Source organism: Silene latifolia, chromosome 10 (genome assembly GCF_048544455.1).
Source record: "Silene latifolia isolate original U9 population chromosome 10, ASM4854445v1, whole genome shotgun sequence".
Taxonomy (NCBI): domain Eukaryota; kingdom Viridiplantae; phylum Streptophyta; class Magnoliopsida; order Caryophyllales; family Caryophyllaceae; genus Silene; species Silene latifolia.
This window is the reverse complement of record NC_133535.1, coordinates 11,593,411-11,612,139: the sequence shown is the minus strand read 5'-3', so window position 1 is coordinate 11,612,139 and position 18,729 is coordinate 11,593,411. Positions and strand designations below refer to the sequence as shown.

The window sequence follows — 18,729 nt, the reverse complement described above, 5'->3', positions numbered from 1 at the left end:
TGATATGGATACTATGCTTACAATTTGACATATATTAGTTAAAAAAAAGGAAGTCTTCATTTTCAATAAGTTAAAGAGTAAGTCTCCTGTAAAACAGTTTTTAAAAGAATTATTGTATGTTAAAACTTAAAAGAGGCATAGTAGCAGATTTGTTGTTTGATGAGTTTCAACCTCAGATTTTGATTTATGAGTGTACTAGTCAATAACTTCTCAACAAAGTTAGCTCATATCTGCCTACAAAAAAAAAAAGATAGGATGAGTGCATACCTAGTCTTTAACTATCTTCACTCTGTTTTTTATATTTATCATTCCCGTAATTCTAAAACATTTATTTTTCACTTCAATATCTCCCAAAATATATAAGTAAACATCATGAACTTTATGTTCATATAAAAACTCTTTTCATAAAGATCTTAGGGGTAATTTTTACATTTTTTTTTGTACTAATATATTATGAAATGCAAATTCGTATCAAGACAGAAGAAAATAAGACACGAAATGGGACCGAAGAATCGAAGACCACACTTGGAATGGGGTGGATGCATGTAAGTAGGCTCTACCCCTACAAACGACCTCTCTTTAGATATACATTACTTAATGTGAAATTGTGAATTGATCAATTCTTCTATACAAATTCAACCAAAATACCTCTACAGTCTTCTTACTTTACAATAATAAGTCTTCTTTAATTTTTTTTTAATAATTAATTTACCAATATGGGTACTCAATCTCCTATTTTCTGCAACTTTGGCATCTTCATCTTCTGTGAAATTAAGACAGCAACCCATCATTCATTTCTGCATAATATTACATCAAGGAAATAATATGGAGGATGATATATTGTATGTTGCAGTTGGTAAAGAGGTTGAAGATAGAAATTCTACTCTTAAATGGGCTTTGAAGAGATTTAAACAGGAAAATTGTGCTAGCATTTGCGTGTTTTATGTTCTTGCTCCTTCCCAAACCATTACCCAACTAAGTAAGGTTTTACTCCTTTCTGACATTATTTGTTTTGTGATCATAAACATCCCTGTTTCTGTAAGAATCATTGTTGAATTGGAAACAGTTTCTTGCTTGGGAGTCACTTCTGGAAAATGAGATAGTGTCAGTAATGCTGTTGCATACGAATATACGATTATATTATCAAAATATTCCGTGTGAGTATGGTGGTACTGAAACTTCGTACCCCCCTGATGCTATTATTGTACGGAGTAGTTTTGATTGTGAAAGTAGCCATCGTTGGATTAATTCTCAGCATAATTTTCATTTTTGGATCATATGAAACAACCTTTCCATGTCCTGTTGCATACATCCGATCCCTTGCACCGAAATTTGTGGCAGCCAAAGAGACATTCGGGTCATGTTGCACAAATCCTCAAATAAGACTGTTGTATGACGTACAACAATCGTATATTATCTTATGCACTTCATGCGTTGCTATTATTAAATGATGTATAGAAGGTAATATGGTCCTTGTACGCTGTACAACGGTCTTTTAGGATCATTTTTGAGGTATTGGGGGTAATGATAAAGAATGAATGCACAAATCTTCATGACCCAGTAGACGGGTTTTTCATGGCTTGATGAAATTTTCATCTGATGCCTAGTAGATTGTCCTCCCCTCGCGGCTTTTAGCTAGTTATATGTTGTGAAATCTGCAGATGGCTTTGGAGCACCAGTGCATTCACTCACAGATAATGAAGTTGCATCATTTCGAGAACAGGAAAAACAGGAGATTGTAGCGATCCTTGATGATTGTGGTCAAATATGCAAGATATACAAGGTATTGTTGATCTGTTTCAGTAATGCTCAATTATAACTAGAAGTTGAATTTTGCTCTGCGAAATGTCATGTTTAGTTTATTGCCTGTCTTTTGGTCTATGTTGCTTGTCATAGATGTGACACAGGTACTTTGACGTCTTGGTTTCTGCCAAATTTTAGCGAATTTTTTAGACTTAAGCCTAATATCTAGTGTCAAGTTTCCGACATGGTACACGAAAAATGATGAGCCTGAGTAATGTAAGGGCTTAGTCCTGTTTTAACCTCAAAGGCTTTAGTAGCTCTTTGCCTCTTTATACCTGACTAGTTACTCTTTGATGCTATATTACCTTTCTTATTTACCAATTAGAGTAAGTAAGTCGATGTTACATGTGTGACCAACCGGTTAAGTATTAATCCTATGAATAATAATACCTATTTTGATTTATAAGACTCCATTATCTCATGTTAAAGGTTCTTACTTTGAGCTTTATGTTGTGTGTAACCCCACACCCAAATCTTTCTAGCTATATGCCACTGATCTGAGTTGGTCCTTCATATGAGATTGTTCATAGAGCTATACAAGTCCCAATGAAAATTTAATTTTGAGTTTGAAAAGGACTCACATCACTTCTTTTCCTAGGTTCCATTTCAAACCATCCAAGTACAGAACGACTCAATTACAGAGGGAATTCTAGAGATCGTAATTAATCTGAGGATACAGAAACTGGTGATGGGTGCTGCAGCTAACAGTTCATACTCAAGGTATTCATTAAAACTTCCACAGGTTTTAGGTTATACGTCCATATACCGCTTTATATCAGTACCAATTACCGAGTTCCACCTCCAGGCACTTGACTTAGAATGTACACAATTTGCACAACAAAGACGTTGAGTATATATTAATATATATATTCCTTGCAAATCCTCACTCTTGTGGTCTTGATATTGAAGGGGAATGTTGACACCAACGTCAAAAAAGGCCAACATTGTGCTCCACAGTGCTCCAAATTTCTGTCACATATGGTTTGTATGCAACAATCACCTTGTTTTTACTAGGTAACTTTGCTACCTAGGGTACTTCAATTCATTCATTTACTTAATAGTTCTGTTACTTTGGTTTGTTTTAAATATTCCGTCTATTAGCGTAGGGACTCTCTCAGTTATAGCTTTAAATGGTACATTGTGAGGTATAAAACTTGTTGGTCGAATAGTTGTTCTTGCACGAGGCCCCCTCATTTTGTGAGATGGTTCTAAAGCCGCCTAACAGGGTATTTTGTTAGGTTCACATAACAGGGACATCAGGATTTGTGTCCCACAATTACCTTTGAGATTCATTTTATTCTGTTTTTGTGTGTGAGAATCAAGTATTTTATTATAGCATATTAGCTGAAAGCTGCGTTACATTTGAGTGAGGACAGGCGCAAAGTGAAATCCTCAATTTATTTTTTATGTAGAAGGTTTTAGATCTATCCGGAGGTCTAATTGTTAAATTCCATACAGCGTCGTCCATATTATTGAGACGATCTTACATGGCTCATAAGGTATACTTTGTCGTCTTCCCAATCAACCCTTCAAAACTACGAAGTATTATGCTTACATAGTTATGAGGCTTACTTTTGTAATTGCAGAGTGTTACTTTCAACCTCTTACAAGAATTTGAGAAAGCTATAGTTGTTGTATTTCGTAAGACAATACTCCATAGTTGTCAGAATTGACTACCAAAGTGAAAGGGGACAAAATAAATGGGATAGAGTAGTAATCTACTGTAGGGCAAATGATGAATATTTCTTTCGTGTGTGTAACTGGCTTTTTTTCTCTACCAATAGTTGGAGTTATAGTCATTAACTTCTGCCCTTCTAACATAGGGAATGCACTTGGCGAGGGACTGGAGAAACCGAAAGGATTCTAAACAAATCCAGTTATTATGAATCTGTTCTCTTTTCACTACCATGTGCATCTGCTGGCGGTTCATCTTCACAGTCTTCGAGCATGCATCATGGCTCTCCTTCTAGTAAAGTGGTAAGCAATCAGCCTAGCTCTTCTTTCTGTGTTAATATTCAGAAAAGTTACTCTGGTAATTTAAAAATGAAACAAAAATGGCTGTTTGAACCACTGAAAAGATTGGCAAGACGATAGATATCTTCTGCTGAAAATGAAATTTAACTTACAGAATGAGCGAACATTGTTCAGAGAAATTTCATAATTTACTAAGCTATACGCCTTGAAACAATGGCAACAACATTCTCGGTGCCTCAAACACTCTCGCATGGTGATGGGAATAGGGGGTTGGATGCATACAGCGTACCTGTGTATGAACATGATTGTTTACGGATGATCCATATTGAAAACTGTGTCAAGGATTACATCAAATGACTGGCTGACTACTAATTCACAAGAAAAAGAAGTCCATGCTGGTTGGAGAGTCATTGTGCTGTGAGTCTTTGACTTCATTGGAAATGGAAACGATTTGAGCAAATAACGTTTCCCAGAAAATTAATCACTTCAATATCCTAGTTATACCCTTGCCGACATGAAAACTCAGTTAGGCTCTGTGAATCAAGGTCCTTTAATCAGAATGAAAAGACGCATTTTTACCGAGCTCCTTCTCTGTGAATAATGTCAGTAACTTAGTCCTGTAATGTTTCATCATTTGTATCGTTTTAAAGATTAAAATACTAAATCTGATATTCGATTTTTCAGCCACCATCCATAATTGATAGATTGTATGCTCAGCTTCAGCAAGCCAATAAAGAATTAAAAGAGTCAACAGGAAAATTACATGTAGAATCAAAGAAAAGGCAGGAAGCGAAGAAAGAGGCCTCAGAGGCAAATCTAAAGGTAGGTAATATTTTTAAGTATGGTTTTCTATCTCATCTTTTTCAAAAGATATATTGCTTGAGAACTAGGTAGCACGGACACTTCTCCTAATCAACGTCCCGTGTCCGACACCGTGTCGGACACCGACACTCCTCGGACACACGTCGAAACGTGTCGGACACCTATAAAGCCGTGTCTAACTTTCTATGTTTATTCGGGCACGTGTCCGACGCGTGTCCATGGTATTTCGGCCGTGTCCGACGCGTGTCCATGACATTTGGACATCATTTGGGGTGAATGATGTTCTTTAAGCGTGAAATGAGCTGTTGAAAAAGATTGATTAAAAGATTCGTTTGGATAGTAAATGAAAATGAGTTATAATCAAGGCAAGTTTTAGCTTCACTTATTAATTCACGTGGTGCCCCTGAGGTTTGGCTTAATTCACGTGGTACCCCTGCGTTTAAGAATGTGCACATGGTGCCCCTGAACTTTCAGTTTAATGCACAATTTGCCCTTTGCCATTAACGGTGTTAAATATTAAACGGCAGCAGGTTTGGGGGGAAAGTTAGTTAAATCCCAACAACCTTTTGAATTTCCAACTAACTAAAATCTACAACTAACTATAAGTAACTAATTTGACTTTCACCAAATACCCCTGAAGTTTGAGAATTGTGCACCAAATACCCCCGAGGTTTGAGATTTGTGCAAGAAATACCCCTGTTACCAGAAAGACCTATAAGGCTGTAACGGCTAGCTAGAAAAGTAGTCGTTGGACTGAAGTTATTGCATATAAAGAGAATTGATGTTAAAATTGAGAGCCCAAATCATTGAGTGACTCTTAAAACACTACCACAAACATAGTCCTACTATAATAATGCAATCATCTAACTCAAAATCTAATTCAAAAGGGGTGCAAATAGATAACAAAGATATCCCTACTATAATAATGCAAAGAATTCCTAGAATTACTAAGAGAAAAGCGATTTATACTCCACATTATAGGTCAAGAGCTGCTAAAACTAATGCTGAGGCAACTAAGATAAGGATAGGGATGGGTAAGAAAAGGGTAAGCCAGTTAATTTGGGCTTGGATGAGGATGAACATATGAAGAGATTGAGGAATTTGATGAAGATTACTAAGCCACTGATGAAGAGAGTGAAGGGGATGAAGATGGTACTGAGGATGGTTGGATGCCATGATGTTATATAATGCATGAAGGTTGTTTTAGATTTCAGAAATCTCCATTTTTGATATCACAATGCTAGTAGCCTAGTACACTTACTTCATTATAATATAGACTAAAAACATATACATTATTGTGATTGTTTCCAACTAAATTGATATATTTTAGATAAATTTATAATATCTTTTTAAGTCACAAATGCTAGTTGTTTGTTCTTTCAATTTCTTCTTCAACTCTTCTATAATCTTGAGGGGTTTGCTCCCAAGGTCCTGATGACCTTATATTGAATCTCTTCTTGCATTTAGGGCAATTTTTGCTATTTATTTGCACTCATTTTGAATTAGATCTTAAATTAGATGATTTCATTATTATAGTAGGAAGATGTTTGTAGTAGTATTTTAAGAGTCACTCAATGATTTGTGCTCTCAATTTTAACATCAACTCACTTTGTATGCAATAACTCCAGTCCAACGGCTACTTTTCTAATTGTTACAGGTGTTTCTGGTAACAGGGGTATTTCTTGCACAATTATCAAACCTCGGGGGTATTTGGTGCACAATTCTCAAACTTCAGGGGTATTTGGTGAAAGTCAAATTAGTTACTTATAGTTAGTTGTAGATTTTAGTTAGTTGGAAATTCAAAAGGTTGTTGGGATTTAACTAACTTTCCCCCAAACCCGCCGTTTAATATTTGACACCGTTAATGGCAAAGGGCAAATTGTGCACTAAACTGAAAGTTCAGGGGCACCATGTGCACATTCTTAAACGCAGGGGTACCACGTGAATTAAGCCAAACCTCAGGGGCACCACGTGAATTATCCCTTAAATTTATATCAAATACTTTTATAAAAATAAAACCGAACGTTTATAATTATAAAATATATATTTTATTAAATTTAAATAATGTGTCCCGTATCCTAAATTTCAAGGGATGCCGTGTCACGTGTCCGTGTCCGTGTCCCGTGTCCGTGTCCGTGTCCGTGTCCGTTTTGGTGCTACCTAGCTTGAGAATAGAGGTACCGTTTGCGAGTTTGTATTGGACACGGGCCAGGCCTAGATGACTTATGTTGTTTGTCTAATTGGTATTTGCCTCTAAGGCCTCATTTCTTCCCTCTTTCGTTTTTCACTGTAGTCGGATTTTCTTCCCTTTTTCCTTTTTTTGGAAAGCTTTGTGTGGTCCAAATTCATTTACATGTGGGGTAGAATGGGGTAGAGTGTTTTGTGTGGTCCAAAATCATTTCCTTATTTCTTGTACAAAATAGAAAGGGGAAGAAATGAGCGACTAGGAGGGAGTATTTCTTTCCATGCAAAATTGCAAACCAATCTACCCATTTGACTTTGTGCAATCTCTAAGACAACAATTTGACCATATTTCCCTTCATTGATATTGGTTTGAAAATTTGCATAAAACAACTCACCCAAAGCCGCGAATTTGTTTTAAAATTTTAACCACTTCATGGGTTTCTTTGACATTATAAATTATTCGCAAAGATCACTTACACTTGGACCTTGGGAGAAAACCCCTAAAGACTAAAGTAACCGAAAATGTCAAATTAAGTTTCTAATTTAGATTAATGGTACTAAAATGGATACAAACATAACTTGCTAGATAGTTATCTAAAAGATAATATATCAGGTAGTCGTTTGCAAAACGTTAATGACAACAGTTAGTTTTATGTGGCTTTTTCTAATGTAAATATGTTATTGTTTAATTTAAAATTTTCCTTTTTCGCAAATTAATGTAAACTTCTCGAAGTTTGGCCTGAAAAAGGCAAAGGAGTAGAGTGAATTAAAGAGGAGGGGATTTTTGTTTATTGATATTGATTTATTCATGTGTCATCCTCATCATTCTGTAAGGGGGTACAATTTTGCGACGATGCTTTTATAGCTTTCAGTGGTGCAGGTGCAAGCAACTGAGGAAGACCTGATTCAGATGCAAGTAGAGTTCAAAGACACAAAAACTCGTCTAGACAATGCTTTAGTCGAACTCAAGAATGCATTTACTGAGCAGTTATCATTAGGAAGCCAAACTTTAAAATGGTATCTCAAGGTGAAGGAAATGAAAAATAAACTGGCATCTACTGAGGACTCACCGGATATTGACAAGAAGCTTCCTAACCGACTGCCGGAGAAACTCGATCCTATTGCCCAAGAACAACAGAGTTTAAATTTTCACAAGTTATCCTGCGAGTATTCATTGTTAGATCTTGAGGAGGCTACTAATTGCTTTGATCCATCTTTGAAAGTTGCGGAAGAAGGCTATGGAAACATATACAGAGGTTTCCTAAACCATACTGATGTTGCGATAAAGATGCTTGATACTTATAGCCTGCAGGGTGCTTTGGAGTTCAGACAAGAGGTAATGAAGTCCACTGAACTAATATTTTTGTCTTCAGTGCTTGTGCTCTTTTATGTGGCAATAATTGCAATTATTTATCTAAGGCGCTGAATTTAGTGCCTCTTTTTGAGCTGAATCTTGGGTAAGACGGACAGGGAGAGTTTCTGAAGTTCCATGTTCAAAATCCCCATTCAATGACATAAAAATTCACATTGTCCATTTACAGGAGGACAGTATTACCCAAAAAGTTTTCCTTTTGGTGATGTTACGACCCTTGAATAGAGTTGGTGATTGTGTCATTTAGATGGTGTTTGGCCGGGTCAAGGTGGATCATGTCAATACTGTCCATTTATAGGACAGTACTACCCAATATGTTTTCCTTTTGGTGATGTTAGGAGCCCTGAAATAGAGTTGGTGATTGTGTCACTTAGACGGTGTTTGGTCGGGTCAAAATGAAAAGTCGTGTTGGGTACAGTTTGGGTTGTTACCAGACTAGGGACTTATCTAATTGATCTTTATGAATTATTTATCTTCCTTTCGTGGAGTTTTATTCCTAATTTTATATGATTCCATATTCTAAAAAACAAAAGAAAAAAAGAGCAAGTGCAACAACTACGTACAAGTAATGTTTTCGCCGTAAGGGCTTTCTACTTCGGGCCTTTTAGCAGAAATGCATAGTGATAGCTGATAAGTCTGCTAGTTATCTAGCCCGGTAATACCTAACTGTACCCGTAGCGACTTGTCCTGATATTCTGTTATTAACCCGACCAAACCTGACTCAACTCCGAGAGTGATATCGAGCTGTGGAAATCTGAACCCAGTATGGCATGATCAATCTTGACCCTACCTAACATCGGCTGAATGACCCAATCTCCAACTCTATTCGGGGAACGTAGCAACATCGCGTCTCTTCAAGTTCGGAGCCATAATTTCATGTTTAGTCTATCAATTTATTAACGTAAAATTTCATGTTTTGATTAGAGGTCATCAATCGGTTCGAGTCATTATCATTAGTCAGTTAATATCGGGTTAGATTGAGACAAATCAGGTAAAATTGGTTGTCAGTTCTGTTCTAATTCAACTATTTTCAGGATGCTATTAGGTCGTCTATCTCAGGTTGATTCAGCTTTTGCCAGATGTAGTCTATACTTTCATGTTTCTTCATGATCTAGAAGCAATTCCAATTTCCAACATCTAATGTGTAATTGTTGCTTACCCCAACTTGCATGGTGTTCCTTTAGGTTGAAATTTTAAGTAAGATGCGTCATCCTAACCTAGTGACTCTTCTCGGTATCTGCACCAAATCATGGGGTCTCATCTACGAGTACCTTCCTAACGGAAGCCTTCAGGACCGACTCAACTGCAAGGACAAGACTCCCTCATTACCATGGCAAACAAGAATCCAAATAGCCATAGGGTTGTGCTCAGTACTGAACTTTCTCCATTCCAGAAAACCTAAAAGCATTATACATGGTGATATAAACCCTAAAAACGTGCTTCTTGATGGCAACTTCGTCTGTAAGGTCAGCGGATTTGGTTCCTGCCGTGTCATCTCAAACGATGAGGTTGATTTCCAGATGGCACGCAAGACTGATGTGTACTCTTTCGGAATAATACTGCTATGCTTATTAACTGCGGAACCTCCCTCCGGAATTGTGGATAATGATGATCTTTCTAACATATTGGATCATTCTGCTGGTCAATGGCCATTCGTCAGAGCCACACAACTGGCTCACATGGCTTTGAGGTGCTGCCATGCATTTCCTGACAACCGCCCTGACCTTGCTTCAGATGTGTGGATGTTGCTCAAGCCAAGTAGTGATCCTTCCCGAAGTTTAACAAACCCCCTTCGACTGATCAACGAAGACAGAATACCGTCCTATTTTATCTGTCCGATCCTGCAGGTTTGTCTGCTTAGACCCCACTAGTTTAACATTCATCTTTATGTTAAAATCTGATCACCTTATCCTCTGGTCAAATGGCTCACTTATAATAACACAAGGATCACTATTCTAGTAAGTGTCAGTTCGGTTTGGATTTTAGGTCAGATCCAATTGATTCCTTGCAGGTTTGTGTATACCTTGGGTGTGGCATTATACTATTGTCGAGTCATATGGTGTACTGGTTGGGTGGTGACGGGGTCAGGTTGTTTGGGTCTGAGTTGGGTCATTGCAATTCATGTTTATTCAGGTATTAGTCACTCACAATTTCTCATTATAGACGGGAGATATCCGTCTATAGTTATAGACGGGCCGAATATCCACCCACTTTAAGCATAAGACAAGCAACAAGTTGCATGGTGGGGCCCAAAAATGTTACTACTTTAAGCATATTTGACCCGTCTTTCATTATAGACGGATATATCTGTCTATAGTGAGACTAATTGTTAGTCATTTATGTACTGTATATAAACTTTGGTGTACTTTTAAATTACTCAACTTCAGTCCTCCTGTCTATAGTATTGGACTATTGGGTCCATCTAATTTTGAGCTAGCTATAGCTTGCGGGTCCAATTGGATCCGAGTTCATTTTCTATAAGTATGTTCGAGTCTAATTCGTATCTTGGATCAGCTTATTTGGGTTAAGTTCAATAGGGTCGTTGTATGTGAGCTGTGACCGACATTGTTTGAGAAGTAATGAGCTTGGTTTTAAAAGTGTTGCTAATTAGACCGCTTTATATGTGGTTTCTTGAATTTTTGTAGCGTCTGTTGTGTTTATGACCATCTAAATATTTGACACTGGCTTTGTTTGAGTTTGCAGGAAATAATGCAGGACCCACATTTTGCAGCTGATGGCTTCACATATGAAGGAGAAGCGATCAAAGCCTGGTTTGACGGAGGCCATGATACATCACCAATGACTAATCTGAGACTTGAAAACTGTCATCTTACTCCAAACCGTGCGCTACATTCTGCAATTGAAGAGTGGCAGCAAAAACACCGATGTGTGTAGATCTTCTCCAAACCGTGCACTACATTCTTAAGGTTAAGGCTACCACGACTACATTTTTAGTCGGTATCATCCGTTATCTATGGCACAAAGCGAATTCAATAGCTGGGAAAGTGGTTCCGATATCAAGGCTAGAACTGATCCGAAGTAATTATTATCATGCATGCTCTTGAACTAGTCTAGCAAAGTTCTGTGTATAATAGACAATTTGTAAATGATAGATTGTTGACAGGAATTCCTTAATCATTACTGTAGTTAGTTTGCTAAGAGCTAATATAAATTGTAAATCATGTAATGACTCTTCACAATTTTTTAAAATCCTTCGCAAATTATTGCTCCTTTTATGAAAATTATTTGTATGTTTGTATGCAATAATAAACATTGTGGGCTAATCTTGCTTCAAAGCCAAATTTTCAAATGCAAAATTTTCTAGTTCCATCCTCTATTCAGTATTCACAAAGAAATTGGTAAAATTTATGGGTAGACCTGACAAACAGGTTAATTGGACCGGGTTCAGATCGAATCTTTTTGGGTTAGGTCATTTTCGGGTTTAACAGAATTCGGGTGGGATTGGGTCAATTTGGGTTGGTGTCATTCTTGGGTTGGATATTAAGTTATTTAGGGATATCAGCAAATTTCCAACAATAAACATTTGGCTCGAGTCATATAGGTCGGGTCAATTCGGGTTCAGGTTAAGTACGGGTCCTCATTCGGGTGTCGGATTGGATTATTCAGGTGGGGTCATGTCAAGCGGGTTAATTTTGCTAGGACTAATAAAATTGACCCGACCTGAATGATCCGACCTATATCTTACCCCTTAGGCCCATACCCAAACTGAGAACCCGAGTTTGACTAGTAAACCGAATTGTCTTAACTGAGCTAAATATTTATTGTTACAAATTGATCATTATTCCTAAATAACTTGATAATAACATGAAAATGACCGGACCTGACCCGAATTCGCGCAACATATGAACTGACCCAACTCGAACTAAATTGAACTAAAACCTACTTGTTTGACTTGTTTGCTAGGTCTACTTATGGATAGACCATAGACCCGACAAAACTTATGGGTAGACCATAGTCTCGAATGTTTATTGCCGCAAAACTGATTAATATCCATAAATAACTTAATAATTGTTGACCCGAAACGACCCGGACTTTTGCCACCCGAAATTGACCCGACCCGAACCCACCCCGTTTGCCCGGTTTACTTATGGGGTTTGAGATATCACTCATATTAGTAGACCTTGCAAAATTAACCCTCTCCAAATAACCCGACCCGGCCTTCGTACTCATGACCCGCGCTTGACCCGAACCTGAATTGGCTTATTGCATACTGATTATTATCAAAAAAAAATAACTTGATAATAGTTGACCAAAAATGACCTTAAACCCTAAATGACTCAGCCCGACTCGACCTGACCCAAATTTTTACAAATCCGAAATTGACCTGGCCCAAACTGACCCAATCCGACCTGTTTGTCAAGTCTAGATATGAGTATGGAACCTTCATTTATTTCGAACAAACACTTAGTATTGGTTTGTTTCATCCAGACTGCATACTTCATTCATTCATTCCTTTATTGGCCGAATCAAACAACCCTAAAGGAAATGAAAATAGGAATACCTTATTATTTACAAATTCTTATTTAAAACGACAATATCTATTTTAACTCTAAAACGGATTCAAATACGGGGCACAAACCGTTGATTGTTATTATGGTTTGTGAGTAGTAAAGGTGGCAATGCAAATATATGAAGAATAGACTGTTGCTACAACAATAGAAAATAGTCTGTTGCTACAACAATAGAAAATAGTGTTGTATTTCCCAGACATCTACTGTATAATACCAAACAATTGTACTATATGGAGTACTAGTCTAATGACCTAATCTCTTCCTATTTTATCCTAATTATGTAATTAATATTTAATAGTACTCCATTTTTGTTGGTACATTTTAATAGTACTCCCTTAAATCTTAAGTCTTTACTTTACCTACTCTCAATTAATTCCTACCAACAAAACTCAGGCCTTGTTTATTAGTTTAATTGTTGAATTCCCTTCACATGACTCACATTAAAGTGAAGAAGCCCTTAAATTCTAGGACAATATGTCAAATTGGAGCAATCCATGTCTTGATTGCTAGCTAGATAGTACCTCTACTTGGAGGATCAATCAACTTGTACAACACATGTTACAACTGCATTTCACATGGACTACTTTTCAATACTCCTACACCATTGTTTGTAACATGGTGGTTATGGTCTTATGGACCATGGACCACCCTGCATTTTGCTAACCTCTTCAATTGATAATTTTAAGATTCACAAAATCTTATTGAAAACGGGCAATATCCGTCACAAGCTTGACTAGTTGTTTAAGATTAGTGTTTTTTTTTCTTTAAAAAAAATTATTTCAATTTTTTTCCAACTTGATAATCATAGCTCACTTTCATAAATTTATATCCCGATAACAATTGAAATATTTCAAATAAATAACCGTATTAGAGCAACTCTATTTACATTTATCACTCCAAAAACTAAGCATTTTCGCATTAATAGCGTGTTAGAGATCTCGAGGGGAGCGAATTGTTGGGAGTAGATTTGACAAAATTGACCTGGCCCGATATTCGAACTCATCAAGACCCAAATTGACCTGACCCGACATTCGAACTCAAGACCCAAGTTGACCCGATCAAGTGTTTATTGTTACAAACTGATTATTATCCATAAATAACTTGATAATAGTTGACCCGAAGATGACTCGAACACGAAATAACCAGGCCCAAACCCGAACCCTACCCAAAGCCACCAAACCCAAAATTGACTCGACCCGAACCCAAACCCGAACCTGATTGACCCATTTGCTAGATCTAGCTAGAAGGGTAGTAAATCTTATTTTTGTGATTTACCTATATATGAGTGCTTCAAATTATAACTACTTTACAAGCTAATAAGTTACTCCTCATATCATAAATTTGTTTCACTTGGTGATGTAGTAACTGAGAAATCATTATTTTTTATTTTTATTTTTTTTTGACAATCGGGTTAACGAGTTAGTTTCACTTGGTGTATTAACGATCATCAGTCCCATTTTATACCTTATTTTCTGTTTTATATTTAATATATTAGTCCTCAAGGAAAGATAATGAAATATTAGATGAACGCAAATTATATTCTACAACTATGTTCCTTTTTCTCATTATAAAAGGTGTCCATTTTACGTTAAAAATAACTTTTCTTTCGTTGAACTATATAACCGTCACACGAAAAATCTACTCTAAGACGAAACACAAAACAAAGCAATTAAACTACTTTGAAGATATACTGTGGTCGACTATCTAGCTGCCCTAGGTTTCAAACTACTTTGAGTATGGCATTTTAGAGTAGGCAATGGACCGTGTTGGGCTGACCCGTCGTGCCTTCTCCCAAAATTGGCCCGGCCCAGGCATAGATATTGGACTCCTCGGACCGTGCCGTGCCAGTGTACGGGCCCCGACTCAAAGTTTTGGACCGTGACATTAGGCCCACGATCCAAACCTACGCCGCGGCCCGCTCAAGGCACGACCATTTTCGTGCCCGGGCCGTGTCTGGCCCATGGGCTTTTTGTGCCTTGTTCGTGGGCCGGCGCTTTAATATTTTTTATTTAAAAAAAACGTTATATAATTGATATATTTTTAGTACTTTTTGTTTAATAAATGATGATTAATGGTTTAAATATATATTTTATTAAATATTAATGTACTTTTTGTTTAATAAATGATAATTAATGGTTTAAATATATATTTTATTAAATATTAATGTACTTTTTGTTTAATAAATGATGATCAACGGGTCATTCTTCGTGCCGGGCCGTGTCAAGCCCGTCGTGCCGGGCCGTGCCAAGCCCGTCGTGCCTGGTGCGTGCCGAACTCCACCGTGCCTGGGCTGTGCCGTGCTTAGGCACGAATTTCTGAAGAAAATCGCGTCGGAGCCCGTCTCAAGCCCAGTCGTGTCGTGCCCATGCTTCCTCGATTTTCTCGCTGGGCCGGTATGTGCCGTGCAGTGGACCGTGCCTGGCCGTGCCGCCCACCGGCCCGCGGCCCTTTATGCCAACTCTATGCATTTAGCTTGTAGAGTGGTAAGAGTAGGTGGGTTAGCTGGACGATGGTTAATTATATGTTCTCACATTTGGTACTTTAACTTACTTGTGTGTTGAAACTCTCCCGATAAATTACTTTGACTCTGTTTTTTTGGGCTGAAAAAATTGTACTGAACTGAATTGAACTGGATTGAATGAAGCTGAGCTGAACTAAACGGAATTAGTAGGAGCTGAGTTGATCTGAATGGAGCTGAAGTTAAAATTAATTTATAAAGAGATAAGCTAAACTGAATTGAATAAAGCTGAATTAATTGAATAGAACTAAGCTGAACTCAAAAATTAAGTCAGAAAACTTTAAATCAATCAAAAGCTTTCTTAATTAAAAAAAAACTTTCTCCTACTCCTCCTCCTCCTCCCTCCTCTCTAAAAAAAACTCTAACCTCCGTCAATCAAATCAAATATGGGGCTTTCACCGACCATTGATCGATGGTAAGCCCCTCAAATAATTTCATTTATCAATTACTAGAATGAAATATTATGAATTAATCAATAAAAATCTTCCTTTTGGTGAGATTCGTTTTTTCGTCTCTATTTTCGGAGTTTTTTCAGTCCTTGTCTTTCTAGGGTTTGGTACTATTATTGGAATTATAAATAAGAGCGGTTTGTTGATGACTCATCATTCGACTCTACAATGAATATGCGTTATTCGTCAGCGATCTACGGTGCCAGTAGAAGGTAAATTTTCTCCATCAATGAATCAAACGAAGAATCCCTTTAAAAGCAACATGAAGAAAGTGATACAAGACAAGCCAAATTGTCAGATCATGTATTGAGATCCGTAGTTTTACAGGATAAACGTGTCCTTTGGTTTCTATTAGAATTGTTTTCAATTATACCTATCTTTTATAAGTGTCGTTTGACGTTTTATTAATGAATTGATCTTTTCCTTCAAAAAATTAAGTCAGAAAGAACATAACCTTTCTCTTTTCTTTTCCAACTCCTTGAGGTTCTAGTTATAATTGCTCGTTAATTAATTTAAGGGAAATGATGCATTTAATATCTTTTCAAATTTGGTATTAATTTAGAAATTAGGGAATAAATTATACATAAACCAATGCAATTATGCATCTATTAAGTATTTATTTTCTTTTTTAGTTTCTTAAATACAACCAAATTGGGTTGTATTACTCCACTTTAACAGCTTTTTCAGCAATTGAAAGTTGACCAAAGTCACAATTAACTTTTGTATATATTTTAAATATGAGAAATTCTCCCTACATATAAAGGAAGAGCACAAAAATGGAAATTAAATATTAGAGAAATTTGTTGATTACAGCCTTATATAATTTTTTTTTTTTTAAATTACAGCCATAATATTATTTCTGATCATAAATTACAATCAAAACATTAATTCCGGTGGAAAATTGATGCCAATTTGAATTTTTGTGACTTAAGTTCATATTTTAAGACCAAAATACCCTTACCTTCAACCTTATAACCAACCTTGTTCATCCCCAAATCAAATTCAATTAGTCTTGCTGAAGACGGGTCGGAGCAAGTGACGGATAATGCCACTCACAAAACGAATAGAGGGACAAGGTGGGGGCACCCCCATGTGCTTTGCTCTCTCCTCTATTTGGGTCATTTGTGAGGAAAAATGGTATCCGTCACTCCAAAGTGACGGATACGTGACGTCACAAATGAGATTTTGTGAATCAAATTTCACAACTCATCTTCTCTTTAATTCTCCATTTCTTCACCAATATCACTAAGCTAATTCACCTCCTTTATTCAAATTCTACCATAGTCAATTTAATTTAATTTAATTTAATTCTATTATTTTATTTTTCTCTTAAAATTAATTAGTATTCTTCATCATCAATTTTCCCAAATTGAAAATAATTAGGGTTCTTCATGATCAATTTCCCTAAACTAATTTTAGACATAAACCCTAAAATTTAATTCAATCAATTGAAAAACAACAACTTGGGTGTACGAATAGTTACTCTTCGAAATAGAACCGTCAGACGATAGCACAACTTTGCCACTCATTATCTGGAGTCGTTATTTGACAATGGGGATGAATTACACTAGAAATTAGAGAAAGATTTGGGGAAATTTTTAGAAAATATGGGTGAAGAAGATGAGAGGATTTGGGGTGAAATGAAAGAGGTAAAGTGAAAAAAATATGGGTAAGTAAGCAAACAAATAAGTAAGGGTATATCGGTCATTTTTTGACAAAATTCACCGGAAACTTCATTCGTAGTGTAATTTTCAAAGAAAGGTGATATTATAGCTGTAATTTTCAAAAAAAATTATATAAGGCTGTAATTTTCAAAAAGTGGTTTTTATAAGGCTGTAATCAACAATTTTCTCTAAATATTATAAAATCCTCATTTGAGTGTAGGGAGGACGTCCTCCAAAAGGACGCAAGAATTTCTCTTTAAATATTGCTTGCTATTTTTATTTCATTTTTTTTTTCCGGTATGTACCTAAACCATGTACAATAAAATACGGAGTAGCTCATAAGTCATGAGTTAGCTAAACGAGCTAGTGATATGTAAGAATATTTATCTTTATCGACTGTAAAAAAACATATGCATGGATGGATATCAACTACAACTATATATCCAATAATAATTCTATATGTATTTCTATCTCTACATAAATATATTCGTTAATCATACTAAACTACTGAAGTATACTACGAGTAAAATTTATTCACAAATTATTGTGTAAGAAAGTTGACAACTCAAGAGGATTATCAATAGTAATGAAAGAGTGTATCAAATTAAGTTATTAGTATAAGGTCACTATATTTTGTTGTGTTAAGTAGTTTTATAATTGGGCCCAAGAGCCTGAACATTATGTAATACATCTTTTCACCACTGTCAAAAAAATAATAATTTTACAATGTCCAACAATTCTTTTGCATGTTAGATATTTCATTTAGCAATAGCAATAGCACTGGCCCGGCCCGCAACTGAGTCAACAATTCCTCAGCCCGCTCCTATACCCGAGCTGGTCCCGGGCTCCCTCTAACCCCGCTCACATTGCCCAAGCCCACGTGGCCCGCCCCTTTTTTGCCCATTTTGTCCAACCGGGTTGATTCAGGGTCATCACCTCCCAGTCCGGCCCGTACCCAACCTGAGGTGTGGGCTTGGGCTCCCTCCCCACCAGCCTGGCCTGGCTCGTACCGATCAAAAGAGACCATGCATACATGAACATTACATTTTTGATTCACTAATTCCAAAGGTGTGCCATTGTTTACTGACCATCTCATCAAAAATGTAGTGAACGTTTTTGTCATCGACCTTATACAATTACATGCATGACACACCATGATTAAGTTATCATTGTTATTATGCAAAATTAGTTAACTTAAGGTAGTGAGGAGAGTTTAAATCACACCAATATTATAGTGATCTTGTGACTCTATATATCCACAAGATGTTACTATTGTTATAAATAAATAAAATGCATAATAACATGTGTTTCGGGTGTAATTCCAGAGCAGTTATTTGTACCACCCGTGCTTGTAGAATGACGTCCTTGGTTGAATCTCCCTTGCGGTATCCTGAAACAAGGAACGAACTGA

At 36.6% G+C, this 18,729-nt stretch overlaps 1 protein-coding gene across 1 annotated transcript; it reads left to right on the top strand.

Annotated features, from left to right (window-relative positions):
- The first annotated feature begins 825 nt into the window (after positions 1 to 825).
- On the top strand, positions 826 to 11,426 carry LOC141607102 (U-box domain-containing protein 33-like). The gene is made up of 9 exons (XM_074426459.1): positions 826 to 979; positions 1,662 to 1,783; positions 2,402 to 2,523; positions 2,713 to 2,817; positions 3,627 to 3,780; positions 4,462 to 4,599; positions 7,664 to 8,119; positions 9,340 to 10,002; positions 10,859 to 11,426. Exons 1-9 carry the CDS (start codon positions 826 to 828, stop codon positions 11,048 to 11,050), a joined length of 2,106 nt encoding a protein of 701 aa, XP_074282560.1. The 3' UTR covers positions 11,051 to 11,426.
- Positions 11,427 to 18,729: the final 7,303 nt, after the last annotated feature.